Raw genomic sequence first — 14309 nt, 5'->3', positions numbered from 1 at the left:
CTCTTAGACAAAAGCAGCAGAGAGGATAATTCCTGAGGTGGTTGGTTAGGGGTATAGGTTACCAGAAGGAAGAAATCAAAGGTCCCAAGTGAACGAAGGGCAAGAAGCTCTCCTAAGCTAGGTACATCAGCCTCTGCCTCATCATGCCAAGTCCACCCTGGAATATTGGTTCAAAGGTCAAAGACGGCCTCCAGGGAAAACAGAGCCCTAAACTTATGACTGACATAAGTAAACAGAACAAGAGAAACTTTTGGCTATTTGTTTCATGAGGCCCCCATAGCCCTAAAACTAACATCAGATAAATCTGAATAAATAAATAAACACAAAGGAACAGGAAGAGAAAGCACACAGCACAGTATTCCTCTGGACACTGGATCCAACTATAGATGACAAGGATAATATATCATGACGACATAGGGTTTATCCATAGAATGCCAGAATAACATCACAATCAACATAGGGGCTGGGGGAAATGGCGAGGAGAAGGACCAGAGTTCAGATCCTCCATGTGGGCACAGTGAACCACCTAGAGCTTGAGCCTCAGAGGATGGAGCTCTGGGATGCTCTGCGTGAGCAAGCTTCCTACCCAGACTAGCATCATAGCAAGCTCTGAGGCTTGGTGGAGAGACCTTGCCTCAAAGTATGAGGCAGGAGGATGACCAAGGAGGACTCCTGATGTCAACTGTGGGCCTCCACACGCCAATGTGCACAGCTACAGACATGCACACTCACATACATGTGAACCGTCACGTCACATATATACACACTTGCTAACACAAAAAAAAAAAGAAGAGAAAAAAATCAATCAATGTGATTCAACATATTAAAATAAAGACACATGAGTTTTAAATTACTCAACATATTGGAAATAGAATAAAACAGTTTGTTTAAAAAAGTGTCTGTGAAAACAAAAACAAAACACACACACACACAAAAAAAAAAAAAATCCCTGGCTAACACATAACCAGAATGAGATTGTGAAGGCAGGAAACAAAACAGGAATGGCCATTTCCACATCCCTTATTGTGCTGGTGGCTCTACCTACTATGATAAAGTAACAAAACCCCAAAATTATCAGAAAGGAGGATAGGTAGGTAATATAATGCTTTCCAAGCAAAATAAAACCGTAAGAAGTCTATAAATTCTAGAAGTCTAAGAAACTTCTAGAACTTGTGTGTGAATTAAGCTAGGATACAACACTAATCCAGAAAAATCTATTTATCCACCAGGAAAAAAAAGTGAAAATTATTTCCTTTAAAATTCAATTTCTGCCAGGCAGTGGTGGCGCATGTCTTTAATCCCAGCACTCGAGAGGCAGAGGTAGGCAGATTTCTGAGTTTGAGGCCCGCCTGGTCTACAGAGTGAGTTCTAGGACAGCCAGGGCTATACAGAGAAACCCTGTCTCAAAAACCAGGGAAAAAAATTCAATTTACATTAGCTCTAACATGCATAAAATTCTTAGGGGTCAATCTAACAAGATTTAACAAAAGATTTACAAAATTTAAAGTTTAAAGTTTAAACAGAAGATTTACAAAATTCCAAAATGTAAAATTTTAACCAAAGTCGTACAAGACCACTACTGAACATGGCTTGGGGACTGGGTTGATGGTTCAGCCTGGACAACACTTGCCTTACAAGTTCCAGGATCTGAGTTTGAACCCAGAATCCTCATAACCGGGAAAGGCATTGGTACTGTACACTGGGAATCCCCGCACTGGGGAGGTGAAGATGGGGTTCACAGGGGCTCACTGACCAGTCAGTCAAGCCTAACTGGAACCTCTAGACCAATGAGAGGCTTTGTCTCACAGGAGCTAGACGGCATTCCTAAGGATGACACCCTCCATATATGTGAGCACACATTTCAAAATCATAGCTGAGAGAAACTTAAAACTTAATGAGAGGAATGAATGAATATATATATATATATCTCAATATATATATATATATATATATATCAGTTATTCCCAAATTAATATACACTGTCAACTCTAGTAACCATTTTGCCTAAAGAAGGAGAAACTTGGACACAGTGTAGAACTGATGCCTGTTATAGCAACAGTGAGAAGACAGAGAAAGGAGAATCCCCACAAAGTTGAGGCCAGCCAGGGGTCAAAGCAAGATACTTTCTTGAAAAGGCAGAACAGAAAGAAAGGAGAAGCTAATTTGGAAATTTAAAGAATTTACATAGCTAAACAAATCTGTAGAAAAAGAAAAAAAAAGGAAGGAAGGAAGGAAGGAAGGAAGGAAGGAAGGAAGGAAGGAAGGAAGGAAGGAAGGAAGGAAGGAAGGAAGGAATACCCTGGCTACCTGATGCCAAGCCTCACCCCTGTAATCCAGACCATGTGGCACCAGATCAGTGGTCCTCAACCTGCAGGTCATGACCCCTTTGGGGGTGGCATATCAAATATCCTGTGCATGAGATATTTACATTACAATTCACAGCAGTAGCAAAATTACAGTTAGGAGGTAGCAACCAAATAATTCTATGGTTAGGGAATCATCACACATGAAGAACTGCATTAAAGGGTCACAGCATTAGGAAGGTTGAGAACCACCACACTAGATGAAGAATCTGTGTACAGCCCAAAGGAACCATAAGGATACACACTACCATACAGGGAACTTGGAGTTTAACACATATCACAGTGGACCAACGAGGGAAGGAGTCTTTAAAACAAGAAGGGGCTGACATAGCTGGATATTTGATATGAATATAGAGAATGTCTCTACCCCTACCCAACACTATATAAAAGGTAATTTTGATGGATTATGTAAGAGATAAATCTAAATGTTAAAGTTATGAAACGTTTGGAAGAAGATAACAGAAAGCACACCCTAACAGAAAGTAGAGAATAGACACGACTTGGAAGCAGATAAGACATGGTTTTCTCAGCTAAACAATAAAAATCCATAATTACATACACTTTAAATCATGGAGAAGTTAAAAGTTCATCTAAATAAAAACCTTGTCAGCAAATTATAGCATTGGGAAAATGAATGAGCCCAGCCTAGGAAAAGATGTTCTTAAAAATATTTATACAAAGAAGTCTGACAACTCCAGAGTAAAAAAGAAAACAGCCCAATTTAAAAGATGGAAAAGATCATTTAAATGAACACTTCAGGCAGGATATATAAAACAGTCAATGAACATTTGAAAAAAATGTCATCAGAAAGATGCAAATTAAGACTACAAAGAGATGGCCACCATATAGCCACTCCATCTGCTCCAGTTGAAAATACGAACAACACCCAAATCTGGCAAGGATGTGGGGCAGCCTCAAGTCTCACTGATGATGGGACTGTAAAATAGTATCCCACACAGGATAAATAGCATAGCCTTTATCTAATATTTTCTTCATTTAGCACCGGGCAGCACACCTTTAATCCCAGCACTTGGGAGGCAGAGGCAGGCGGAATTCTGAGTTCAAGGCCAGCCTGGTCTACAGACTGAGTTCCAGGGCAGCCAAGGCTACACAGACAAACCATGTCTCAAAACAAAACAAACAAACAAAAAAAAAACCTTACAAGCAATATTTTCTTCATTTTTACTTATGTATCTATGTGTGAATATAAATACACATGTTCAGATGCCCTCAGAGGTCACAAAAGAACATCGGTTCCTTTAGAACTGGAGTCACAGGCAGTTATGAGCTGCCATGGGAGCTGGGAACCAAAGTTAGGTCGTCTGCAAGCACCATTAAGTGCTGAGCTAGGCCCTAGAACAAATACTTTTATACAACCATATTTATGTAAGAGAAGTTCTGATTTCTTATTTAAAAAAAAAATCAAGCACACATACATTTTGTGGCCCAATGATTCCATTTCCACGAGAAATAAAGCATCGGTTTACAAAGAACCTTGTCTAAGAGTGTTCATAGCTGCAAAGGAATCACACTGAACTAGAAATGACCCTGATACTCTTTAGTAGGAACCTGAATTAACCATGTAGTGCATGTTCAGCTCTGACAAAGAAACAGACCAAGGTACCTGCAACAGCACGGATAAATCTCAAAGCATTGTTGCCTGAAGAAGCCAGACACAAAACAGCAACACAATTCCATTCATGCAAAGCTCTACAGCGGGCAAAATTAATCTACCACGGAAGAAAAGGGCATTTGCTTCCGTGGTTGGAGGATAACTGGACCTGTGGAAGATGGGCCCTTCTGGCCATCATGGTTAAGTTCTGTCTTGACAGGGCCCAGGAGAGCAGGTAAAGCTATTTGTCAAATTCAGTGAATGTACATTTAGGGTTATGTGTAAATTTTACAAAAGAAAAGCCATACCTAAAGTATTACCACGGTGTCTGTCAATAAGAATGCATTATCCACAGGCCCTGACAGGACAGAGGGGCTTAAGTGTTTTAAGGCAGAGCGTGTTGGCCCTCACCTAGTGCTCTGTGACCTCAGTAAAAGCTAACCCTGAGTGACCTCGGTGGTCTAGCTGCTTCTATCCTGTTCCCTTTACTTTCTGCCATCTTCTCTGTGTTCACTGAAGCCACGTTGGTCTGTCTCCAGGTTTACCACCCTCTTTCCTCACTTGAAGCCCGTGTCCTGACTGTGGCCTCTACCTGGGGCGATCTCTCCATAGCTTGCTATATAGATCATTCTCCCCACTTAGAATTTGTTTACATAGCACTTCCTCCAGGAGACTGTCCTTGGCCATTGTGTCTAAAATACCAGTCCTGAGCCTTCTCTATCACCCAGAATTAGTTAATATTCATAACACATTGCATTAAATGATAGATATTAAATTACATGGGCAGTTTCCTATTGGTTAACTTACATATTTTCTGTCTCGTTGACTTGAATGTAAACTCCACAAAAACCAGGATTTGACATCTGACTACCCTGTCTAGAACCTGGCACTAACTCTATAGATACTCATTTATGGGTCTATACCCTTAGCGTAAGATAGAGAGGACACAAGAGGGTCCCCTGGGCTCCCTGGTGACTGCCCAGTTCTATGAGAGACCTTGTCTCGAAGAGTAAGGTGGAGGGCGCTCAGACGGCACTCAGTATTGATCTCTGACCTCCACACTCACCATGCACACATGCACACACACAAATAAATAAATGTGTAATGAATTAACCTAACAGGAGTCTATTTCCTTCACAGCACTTAGCACAGTTACTGTACACTTTTGTGGCTATTCATTCATGTTTGCCATCTTGGTAAGACTGAAAGTCAAACAAGGCAAGGAATCAGGCTGGTATTGCCTTTAACAAGAACCCAAGCAGGGCTGGGGTGCAGCTGTGCAGTAGAGCATTTTCCTAGAATGCTTGAGGCTCTCAGTTGGACTCACAGCATGACTGACAATAAAAACCTCACTAAACTAGTACACGTTGGATTTAAAAATACTTGATGAAACTGAGTGAATGAGTGAATGTGCAAAGCCAGGTCAGAAACTCTCAGGAGCTATGGTGGAATAGCAGGCGTCATCTCAGAGACCATGTACCAGCAGCCAGTGTCAGACTGTGAGGACATGCACAGGGCGAAAGAGAAATGAGCCGAGCCCACTGGAGGTTCTTACCTTTCTGCTTGACTGGAAAAGGTAGTGCTGGATGCGAGCCTAAAATATAAAAGAAAAAGTCACACAGGTAGGTATCTCAGCTTTCCATGGTGAAGTGCATTAGTGTTGAGCTAGGACCCTGGGTTTGGTGGTGAGGGTATAGATGCTGAGAGCCCCTGTGTAGGCATCTGAGGGACCACTCCGCAGGTCATGTGCAGGGCTAAACTTAATCCAGTCTCCCAAACCTGTCTTGTGTACCCACCACCTATCTCAATGTAAATGCATACAAGTGAAAAATTTACTCTCACCCACCCAACGTAAAAAGAAATGGTGGTTGTAACCAGGCTAGGCGGACACCAGAGCCTGTGATCCAGTGATCCCTGCATCGACTCGATGTATTTCTCTGTCAACAACCTTTGATAGCCCAACTAGGAGCAAACTGCACACTGTAAAGTGCTCCACCACCACAAACCAGATAGCGGAGGCGTCCTCAGTGTACCAAGAGTAAAACTTTTGTACTAGATGTTTTCCAGACTCTTGCTAGTCTACACAACAGAGCAAGTAAGTCAAATGTAAGAGTGTAGAGACTGAAGCAACATAACTCGGGGTCTACGAGCTGCATAGTTATTACTGAACTGGAATCTAGTCGTGAACATGAGCCACATTCCTCTTCTGATGTCTACATAAAAGGAGAATTCCCTTCACACTAACAGTCAGACTGAAGGGCCTGTTCCCAAAACTCGAAGCCAGAGCTGTGAAGATGCTGTGCGACACACCATAACGCCCTGAGCTGAACAGTTCAGTGAGGCTCTCCTTAGGATCACCAAAGACGATATCAAATCACTCCAGAACAGGTCAAGGGAGAGAAGAGTATGATCGGAACAACGGCTAATACACAAAGTCTGCTGTGGACAGACCATCCGAACACATACAGCAACAGGGAGCAACAGTCAAACTCCCTCGGTGCAGCCTCCTCTGGCTCCACTCTGACCTTGACTCATGACCTGGTACAACTGAGAAATGAAATCAAAAGATGTTTCCATCCAAGTTTTTAAAATCCAGTCTGAGTTAATGCCCCCCAGGATCCAGGCATCTGCAAGTGACTGGATGCTTCCCCTTCTAAGGGATGGCGTCTATTTTAAGTAAGGCACCCTCTCCTGCAGATAAAATAGAACATAACACTCACCTTCCCACAGACTGCATGATATCAAGCAACAGCGGCGCCGCCAAGTCTGGGCTTAGGTGAATGAACGTGGAGAGGACCACGATGGCTAGCCCAAGGGTCTCCTCGTCATATTCCTCCAGAATGGCCCCGCAGTCATGGCATCTGCAAAGGAAGCAGAGGAAGGGACGTGTAAAAAACCCGACCATGGTTTCAAGGTAACATACAAGCATGGCTATTTGTCTGACGTCTTCGAAAGGTCTAAAATGGTGTCATCGGGGCTCACTCTAATGTAAGTGGAGACTTCAGTGCCACTGTCATGGTAAGACATGGGAAGAGTGTGGATGGCAGCCCTCTTAGATGTTTCCTTACCATGCAGTCCACGAGCCCCAGAGGGGTTTCTGCTCCTTTAGAAAGAGCTTCAGGTAGGCTAACAGCTCTTGGGCCTTTAAGAATATGAAACTGTGTCTAAGAATAGTCAGTGACTAGATAATTTTTTGATCAGTTTTTATGGTTTATTTAAGCACAAACAAATGCACATGTGAGACATCTACCCGTGTTTCCTCGCTGTACAGTTTGGTAATATGTTTGGTGGCTCTGACGGCTAGCTCTGCTGCTGTTTCCATGACGGAGGAGACATTTCAGCACAGTCAGAGTTGCCTACAATAGGAGTTCTTCCAAGTTCCTGATGCTATGGACCGTAAACTTCCCAGAAGCACAAGAAACCAAGGCTGGACATCAGGACCTGGCCCCTGCCTGGCTCTCCTCACACTCTGTTGCTGATACCTTTGGGTTACACCGGACGCTCTTCACTCGGACATACTGTCCTGACTGGTGCAGGATGACCTTCAGGGTCCTCTACTTGATGGTCTTGGGCTTTATCAGATGTCTGGGGGCAGCCACCTCACAGGAAGCGGCAAGGAAGGAGGGAGTAATGGGAGTAACTACATTAATTTTCGTTTGTCAGAATCAAAAATGACTACAGGTGGCTCGAAGCTTTCAAAGGTTCTATCTGTGGATGAGAGACAGAGGACTCTAGTGGACCTGGGCACTCTAGGAAGCCTGCAGAGCCAGGCTGAGCCTCCTGAGTGTCTCGTCCTGCTAAACTAGTACACTCACACTTGCTTTTAAGAAGCCCACACTCAATCTTTTCTTCTCTTTCTTCTCTCTCCCCTTCTCTTTCTTTCTTTTTCCTCCTCTCTGCCCTTCTACCCGCTTTGCCGCCCTCCTACTTCTGCACAATAAACCTCTCTCACGTGGGAAAAAAAAAAGAAGAAGCCCACACTCAAGCTCTTTCCTGTGTCCTAATATAGGTTCCATTCACCCATTCACCCAACTCAACCAAAGGCAGCTTTATAAAGGGAAACAAAAAATAACTCATGCTCATACAAATGCACGTGCACTGGAACACACACACACACACAGAGAGAAGCAACTAGGAAAAATCAGAACTTGAAATGGGAGTTTCAAACTGGAGAAATTATAACCAAAGTTCTGAGGATATTTCAAGGCAGTTATACACACAAGGCACCTTTGCCTCTCGAGTCTGGCCACTGTGATGGCTAGTTTTTATATCACCTTGATTCAAGCTAGGATTATCTGGAAAGAAAGGATCTTAATTGAGAAAATGCCTCTATAGGCTCAGCCTGTGGGCATGTCTTTGGGGCATTTTCTTGGTGGGTGACTGATGTGGGAGGACCTAGCTCATTGTGTGCAGTGCCACCCCTGTGCAGGTAGTCCAAAGCTGTATGAAAAGGCAAGCTAAGACAGTGCTGGGGGAGCAAGCCAGTAAGTAGCATCCTTCCATGGGCTCTACTTCAGTTCCTGCTTCCAGGCCTCCTGCCCTGACTTCCCTGGATGATGGGCTATAGGTTATAAGTTGCTTTTGGTCATGGTGTTTAATTACAGATGTAGAAAGCCCAAGGCAGCCATCAGCTCCATGTGACCGAACAACGAGCATCCCTATGTGGATACTCACACTGTCCTTTCTACTCACTCTCATTTATGATAAGTGTGAGCCACCTTTATCTGGGAACCTGATTATTCCCAAGGGATCTGTCCAGGTTTGAAAATCTGCAAGCCTTATTTTGTTTTGACACACTCACTAAAAATGATTTGTGTGCCAGGCAAGACATAGCATGCTTGGGGCACAAAATACAGAAAAAATTGTTCTTATCCCAGGGAACTCACCATCTACTTTATAACATATACCTGTACTATTTAGACAAAGAAATAAAATACAGTGTGACATGTGTTGGGTTAGAGATGTTCCGGAGGCTCTGAAAAAGTGGAACCCTGTCCCTTATAATTGGGGAAACTTTGTGTTAAGCTAGATCGTAAATGAATGAAGAGGAATTTGCTAGAACGATCAAGTAAGGAGAGAGAACACATCAGGGATTCTCTGGAATTCTAGATGGAGCTGGGGACAGAGCAGTGGGGACATTCACACACTAGAATACCTTAGCCAATGTGCTAAATGTGGGCTTAAACCTAGAAGAACTCAAGGCTGCCGGGAACTGACAGGCAGAGAGGTGACGGGCTAGTTTGAGATGCGAAGCATGGACTGGACTGTCAGGAGGAAATAAGAATGGAATTTTTTTTAATTTAATTTAATTTTTTATTTCCAATGCAACAATTTGATGCTTCTAGAGGAGGGGGGTTTTATGGACATTAGATTAATTTTAGGGGTAAGTGAAATTATCTCATTCAATCTAATTTAAAATAAAGGAGGGGGGACCCTGCTTATAGTGTGTGCATTCCTGAATTGTAAATGTATACAACACAGCTTCCGCCTGTTGAAGAACAGAGTTTATTTCCTCACCTGGTAACCAGACTCCAACTTTATAACTAAAGGGGGAGAATAACGGGTGAGCTTACTTGTCGGCCATCACGGTTGGCTGCTCCTCTGTGAATTCTTCAGGTGCAGGCACGAACATGCTGGCTATGCTGGGTGCTGACAGCAGGCTGGATTTCGTGGCGCCTGGGGAAGCAGCGGAGAGACAACCATGAAGACAGACGAGCTTCTGGGGCCAGGGGAGTCTCCACTCTGCATTCATTAACTCTCAGAAGATCACACTCACAAGACTGTGACGCCTATCCCATCTACAGCATGAAAAAGCACCCCCCCCAACACACATACAGTGACGTGGGGCCAAGAAAGAACCTGGATGCCTGCCTTTCCATGGTGCATGATTTTGAAAAACAGAAATGTCATCTGGGCCAGCAGAATCTAAGTTAAAGATCAAATTCCCTAGCCTTAAAGGAAACGGCCTGAACAATATGACGTGTCTAACACACAAATGCTTGTCATCATTAATGTAGGGTTACTATCAGAAGGCAGTGAGACCCCAGACTCGACATACCTGACTAAGTCGGAGGCGGTGAGACCCCAGACTTCACACAGATGAACAGAAGGGTATATTGGGCAATTTAGTGTTCTGCTTTGAAAATTATTTTGATAAGCACTAAGGCAAAAAGACTTCATTTTCACCTGAAGTATCTATGAGTGCAGCATCAGCTGTTTGGCTGGATGGCTTGCTCCACCTCACCCCATCAATATGACAGTTTAAAGACTTTGAGTTTAGATCCTTTCAAAGACATCTGAGGCTGGAATCTTAGCGACATAAACCTGTGGACAGTAAATGTGGGGACTGGGAAGATGGCTCAGAAGTTATGAGAGCCTTCTGCTCCTCCAGAGGCTCCAAGGGTCATTCCCTGTATCCAGGTCAGGGCAGCTTACACCCGCCTGTGACTCCAGCCCTGAGTGAGCTGACAAGCTCCTCTTCTGGCCTTCATGGGCCCCTGCATGCATGTGTCCACACACATGTGTGCGTGCATGCATGGCACATACACAAATAGAAAATATAAATCTTAAAATGTAATAAATGTAGGAATTCAGGAGCAGGCTCTCCATGAAGAAAGACATCGGCGTGGGGCAGATCCCCTGGAGCTGTGCAGCTGAAGCATCTGAGATGAGTCTCCAAGTGACAACGTGAGAGAGCGGCGTGCTGTGCTAGGTAGTGACTATATATCTGAGTTCTTCAAGCAGACAAAAAGGCGGAACAGCAATGATCATTCGATAACCCATGTCTCATCAAGAAACACGTAACTTGGTCCTGGAATCAAAGATGTCTGATTTCTCCTCAGAAAGAGTAACTACCGAGAGAATGGTAGTTCTAGTGATCTAAGAATTAAACCTTAGATGCCTGAAGGGCAATGCTGTGTGGCCCAAGAGGGAAATGCTGTCGAAGTTTGTGCTTCCACACTGTAGACCACCTCTCCAGGTAAAGTTTACACAAAGTGTATTTCTGAGAAACAAATGCTCACAAACACAAACGCCAACTCTGAGAATGCCTGCGCCTTCCAGAGACCCCGGTTGAGAACGCAAGCCTTGCCATCATAATATCGGCCGTTTCTGAGCCAGCTTTCCCGCCCAGGGACATCTAACGGTGCTGTTAACAAGGATGTCCGTAAAGATGTTGCACAATCACATATAGGCAGACACGTAGCAGAGAAGCAAAAGCACAAAGCTTAAATATAATTTCCCACGACTCTTGCTCATTGGCGGGCACACTAGCCAAATGCTAAAACGGCAAGTCTGACAGAGCAGGAAAAAAAAAAATCACCCATCAGATTTATGGAGACATGTTCACAATCTCGCTAGGAAGTCAAGATTACAGCCAGAGGATCTAGAAGGATTCGGGCATTTTTATGGCTTCCAAACAAGCATTACCTAATGGGAGCGTGTTCTTATAGTAGCCCCATTGAAGTTGTTTTTCTCCATGACAATACAGAAAGCACACTGCAGTATTTATGGAAGTCATCTATCAAAGAGAATAGGTTGGGTGACTGGCCATTGGCTCTTATAGGACAACATTAGCTGAACCCATGGCTTGCTAAAGTCTGCTACTGAAGTGGAAACTGAAAGCAATGTATGAGAAGATAAGAAATATAAAAAGGAAAGCCACAGACTTCAGCGACCTTTCATCACAAACGACCCACAACTAAGTTGGCAGTGTTAAACTCAGCCTCCATTTTGTCCCCTATTTACTGGCAACAATTATGAGACCCCCTTCCCACTGGTTCCCTCCCAGGATATCCAGGATACCCAGCCTCTGTTCAGAGAATCAGAAGCAGTAGCAGAGAGCGTTCAGAAACTTGAATATAGGGGGACTTTCTCCACAGCCAAGCTTCAGAGCCGGAGATGCTGATAAACGCCCCTTTTGGAATCTCAGAGACAGGTGAGACTCCAAGGTGTGCTTGCCTCCAAGCGCATGCCAGCTGCACAGCTGCACCAATGGGCTCCACCACTTCCAATGAGAGACCGGAAGACTGTGCACCCACCTTCACACTGTCACCAATAGATTACAACCACACACTGAAGATCTGTTCAATACCCTGACTAACAACAGTGTTTCTTAGCCACATTGACTAGCGATTCATCTCATCTGCAGGAGGGCTAGAATGCTAGCTGTTACCAAAGAACTGTTCAGGAAGATATCTCTGCATAGGTCTGCTTGATTCAAGAGACTACTTAGAAGATGTGGTCAGGATTTTTTTTTTTTTTTTTTGTAACCAGTGATAGGTTTACCAGCCTTCTGAATTTTAAGAACAAAAGTAAAGATTAATTCAGTATGTAGTTAAATGTGTGGGATGAATTTAGAAATTAAAATTGTTGATGATCCTAGCATAGGTGGATGCTCATTTTGTCCCCACAAGCAGAACACTATTATTCATACATAATTCAAGATAGCTGTTTAGGCACAGTCCCACCATTCTAGAAAAAAAAAAATGAAGTCAATCTGAACTCTGCTCAGGAGAAGAGCAAAGGGTGGCACGGAGACATGCTGCATCTTGGGAAAGAAGCTAAAGAACCCAAGGATGTCTGGTCTAGACACAGCTAAGGGGGAGAATAAGTGGGAGGTTATTTTCAAATGTCTAAAGTGTTGGGTGAGAGCCACTAGAACTGTGTGGTGAGGCCCCAAGTGTTAGGAAGACACAGACACAATAAGCACGATAAGGCAGAGCTCTCGTCCGCACTGGTCATGTTGGGGGATGAGCTTCACGCAAGCCCTGGTCCTCGAGGGGTTCTGAGGTTGGAAATGCGTGGAACTGCTGAGGAAGAGGTTTTGGCGCCTGCTGTGTGGATCCGTGAGAGATACTCAGTCCTTCAGCTCCACAGTCTGAGACTCTGAGACTCAACCAACCTCTTGTCCTCAATGGCTGTCCCTCCAGGTCGGGGTTTAGGCACATTGGCACGTTACACTGCCGCTTCCCGGGCTGTATCTGTTCTGTGGATAGAGAGAGCATTTCAGTCTTCAGTGGGGTCAGTTTGGTACAAGTCACTGCACAATCAATGCAGCAAACGGTCACAGTTACCTTATTAATGCATAAAGAGTAAGTCTGGGGGTGGGGTTTATTTAAGGTTTCATTACAAACCTGTCACTCAGTTAAATGAACAGCACCTGAAAATGTTAGAGTATTCAAAACTAATTTTTTTTAAGTTCTATTCCCACTCTATTTCAGAAGAGTGCAAATCCCAATATGAAATGGAGGGGGGGGGAATAAGTGGGAGGTTATGGCCTTGGCCATGAAACATGTGTTATGCAAATCAGTAAATACACCAATGATACTCTGAGGTAATGGTCAGACAGTTCATACAAAAACACGTGGACAGGTACAGAAAATGATAGGGATTTGACTGAGGGTGGAGAACAAGAATAAGGAGCAGAAATAAAGCAATTCTTGGGGGATGTTCATCCACACAGAAGTAGTGTACAACGAAGAAGAGGCGGACTTTCTATGAATGAACTGGTATATGCTGAGGTGAATTTATCATGTCCCCAGTTTAAGCTGTCCTTATCCGGATGTCTCCAGGACCATTGTTATTCTTGGTGGGAACTAGAGAGTCACTGAATCAATGTGTATGGTTCAAAATATCATGTCACCTAACTACACATCCATAGACTTTTCTGCTGGCCTCAAGTAGTAGACATGAGAACACTGAAGGGGGGTTGTAAGGCAGGCTCAGTTGGAAGGGACTGTGGCAAAACAGTTACTTGAGCCTAGAAGTTCAAGACCAGCCTGGGTAACAAAGAAAGATCCTGTGTGTTCAAACCCAACCAACCAACCAACCAACCAACTTGAGAAGAATGAGATAGATAAAACTTATTAAGGGATTTAGAGACTAGAGAACCAAGTTGGGAATTCAAAATTTAAAAGTAAGCCCTAGCAAATGTCAGTGAAAGAAATCCGGACAACATAGTGCTTTACAAGTGAAACCAAGAACACAAGACCCATTAAGTCTAATTGGAAAGGGAAATCTGTAGCTAAATGGATTATTTGGCATCAAGTAGGGTTTTGTAGCTTAAAATTCGGGCCAGAAATAAATGTCAATTAACATGATTGTAACTCTACTTAATCAAACTAGGTTGGAGCTATAGTCAGAATCTAGAATGACTGAGTTGGAGACACGGACTGAGCTACGACAGACTGGTAAAATGATTTCAGGGTCCCCAAGTCAAGCTGAGCACTTAATACCAGAAAGTTAACTGAGCTGTGCTTCTCAGGCTACACAACCTTGTCTCTGCAGAGGGAGGCACTGGAGGGTCCTCCATGATACTTTCAGAAAAGAAAGAC

At 43.7% G+C, this 14309-nt stretch overlaps 1 protein-coding gene across 8 annotated transcripts in view; it reads right to left on the bottom strand.

The window, feature by feature from the left end:
• The window catches only part of Unc79 (unc-79 homolog, NALCN channel complex subunit), a 236261-nt gene that overhangs the window by 43009 nt on the left and 178943 nt on the right, over positions 1–14309 (bottom strand). For all 8 annotated transcript variants that reach the window (XM_021178827.2, XM_029484464.1, XM_021178826.2 and 5 more), the window contains 4 exons: positions 12878–12961; positions 9549–9651; positions 6696–6836; positions 5531–5569 (listed from right to left, as the gene is read on the bottom strand). In XM_021178827.2, the coding sequence (XP_021034486.1) occupies positions 5531–5569; positions 6696–6836; positions 9549–9651; positions 12878–12961 (367 nt within the window). The remainder of the gene's footprint in view (positions 1–5530; positions 5570–6695; positions 6837–9548; positions 9652–12877; positions 12962–14309) is intronic.

Source organism: Mus caroli, chromosome 12 (genome assembly GCF_900094665.2).
Source record: "Mus caroli chromosome 12, CAROLI_EIJ_v1.1, whole genome shotgun sequence".
In the NCBI taxonomy this organism is placed as follows: Eukaryota; Metazoa; Chordata; class Mammalia; order Rodentia; family Muridae; genus Mus; species Mus caroli.
This window is presented reverse-complemented; position numbering and strand designations above follow the sequence as displayed.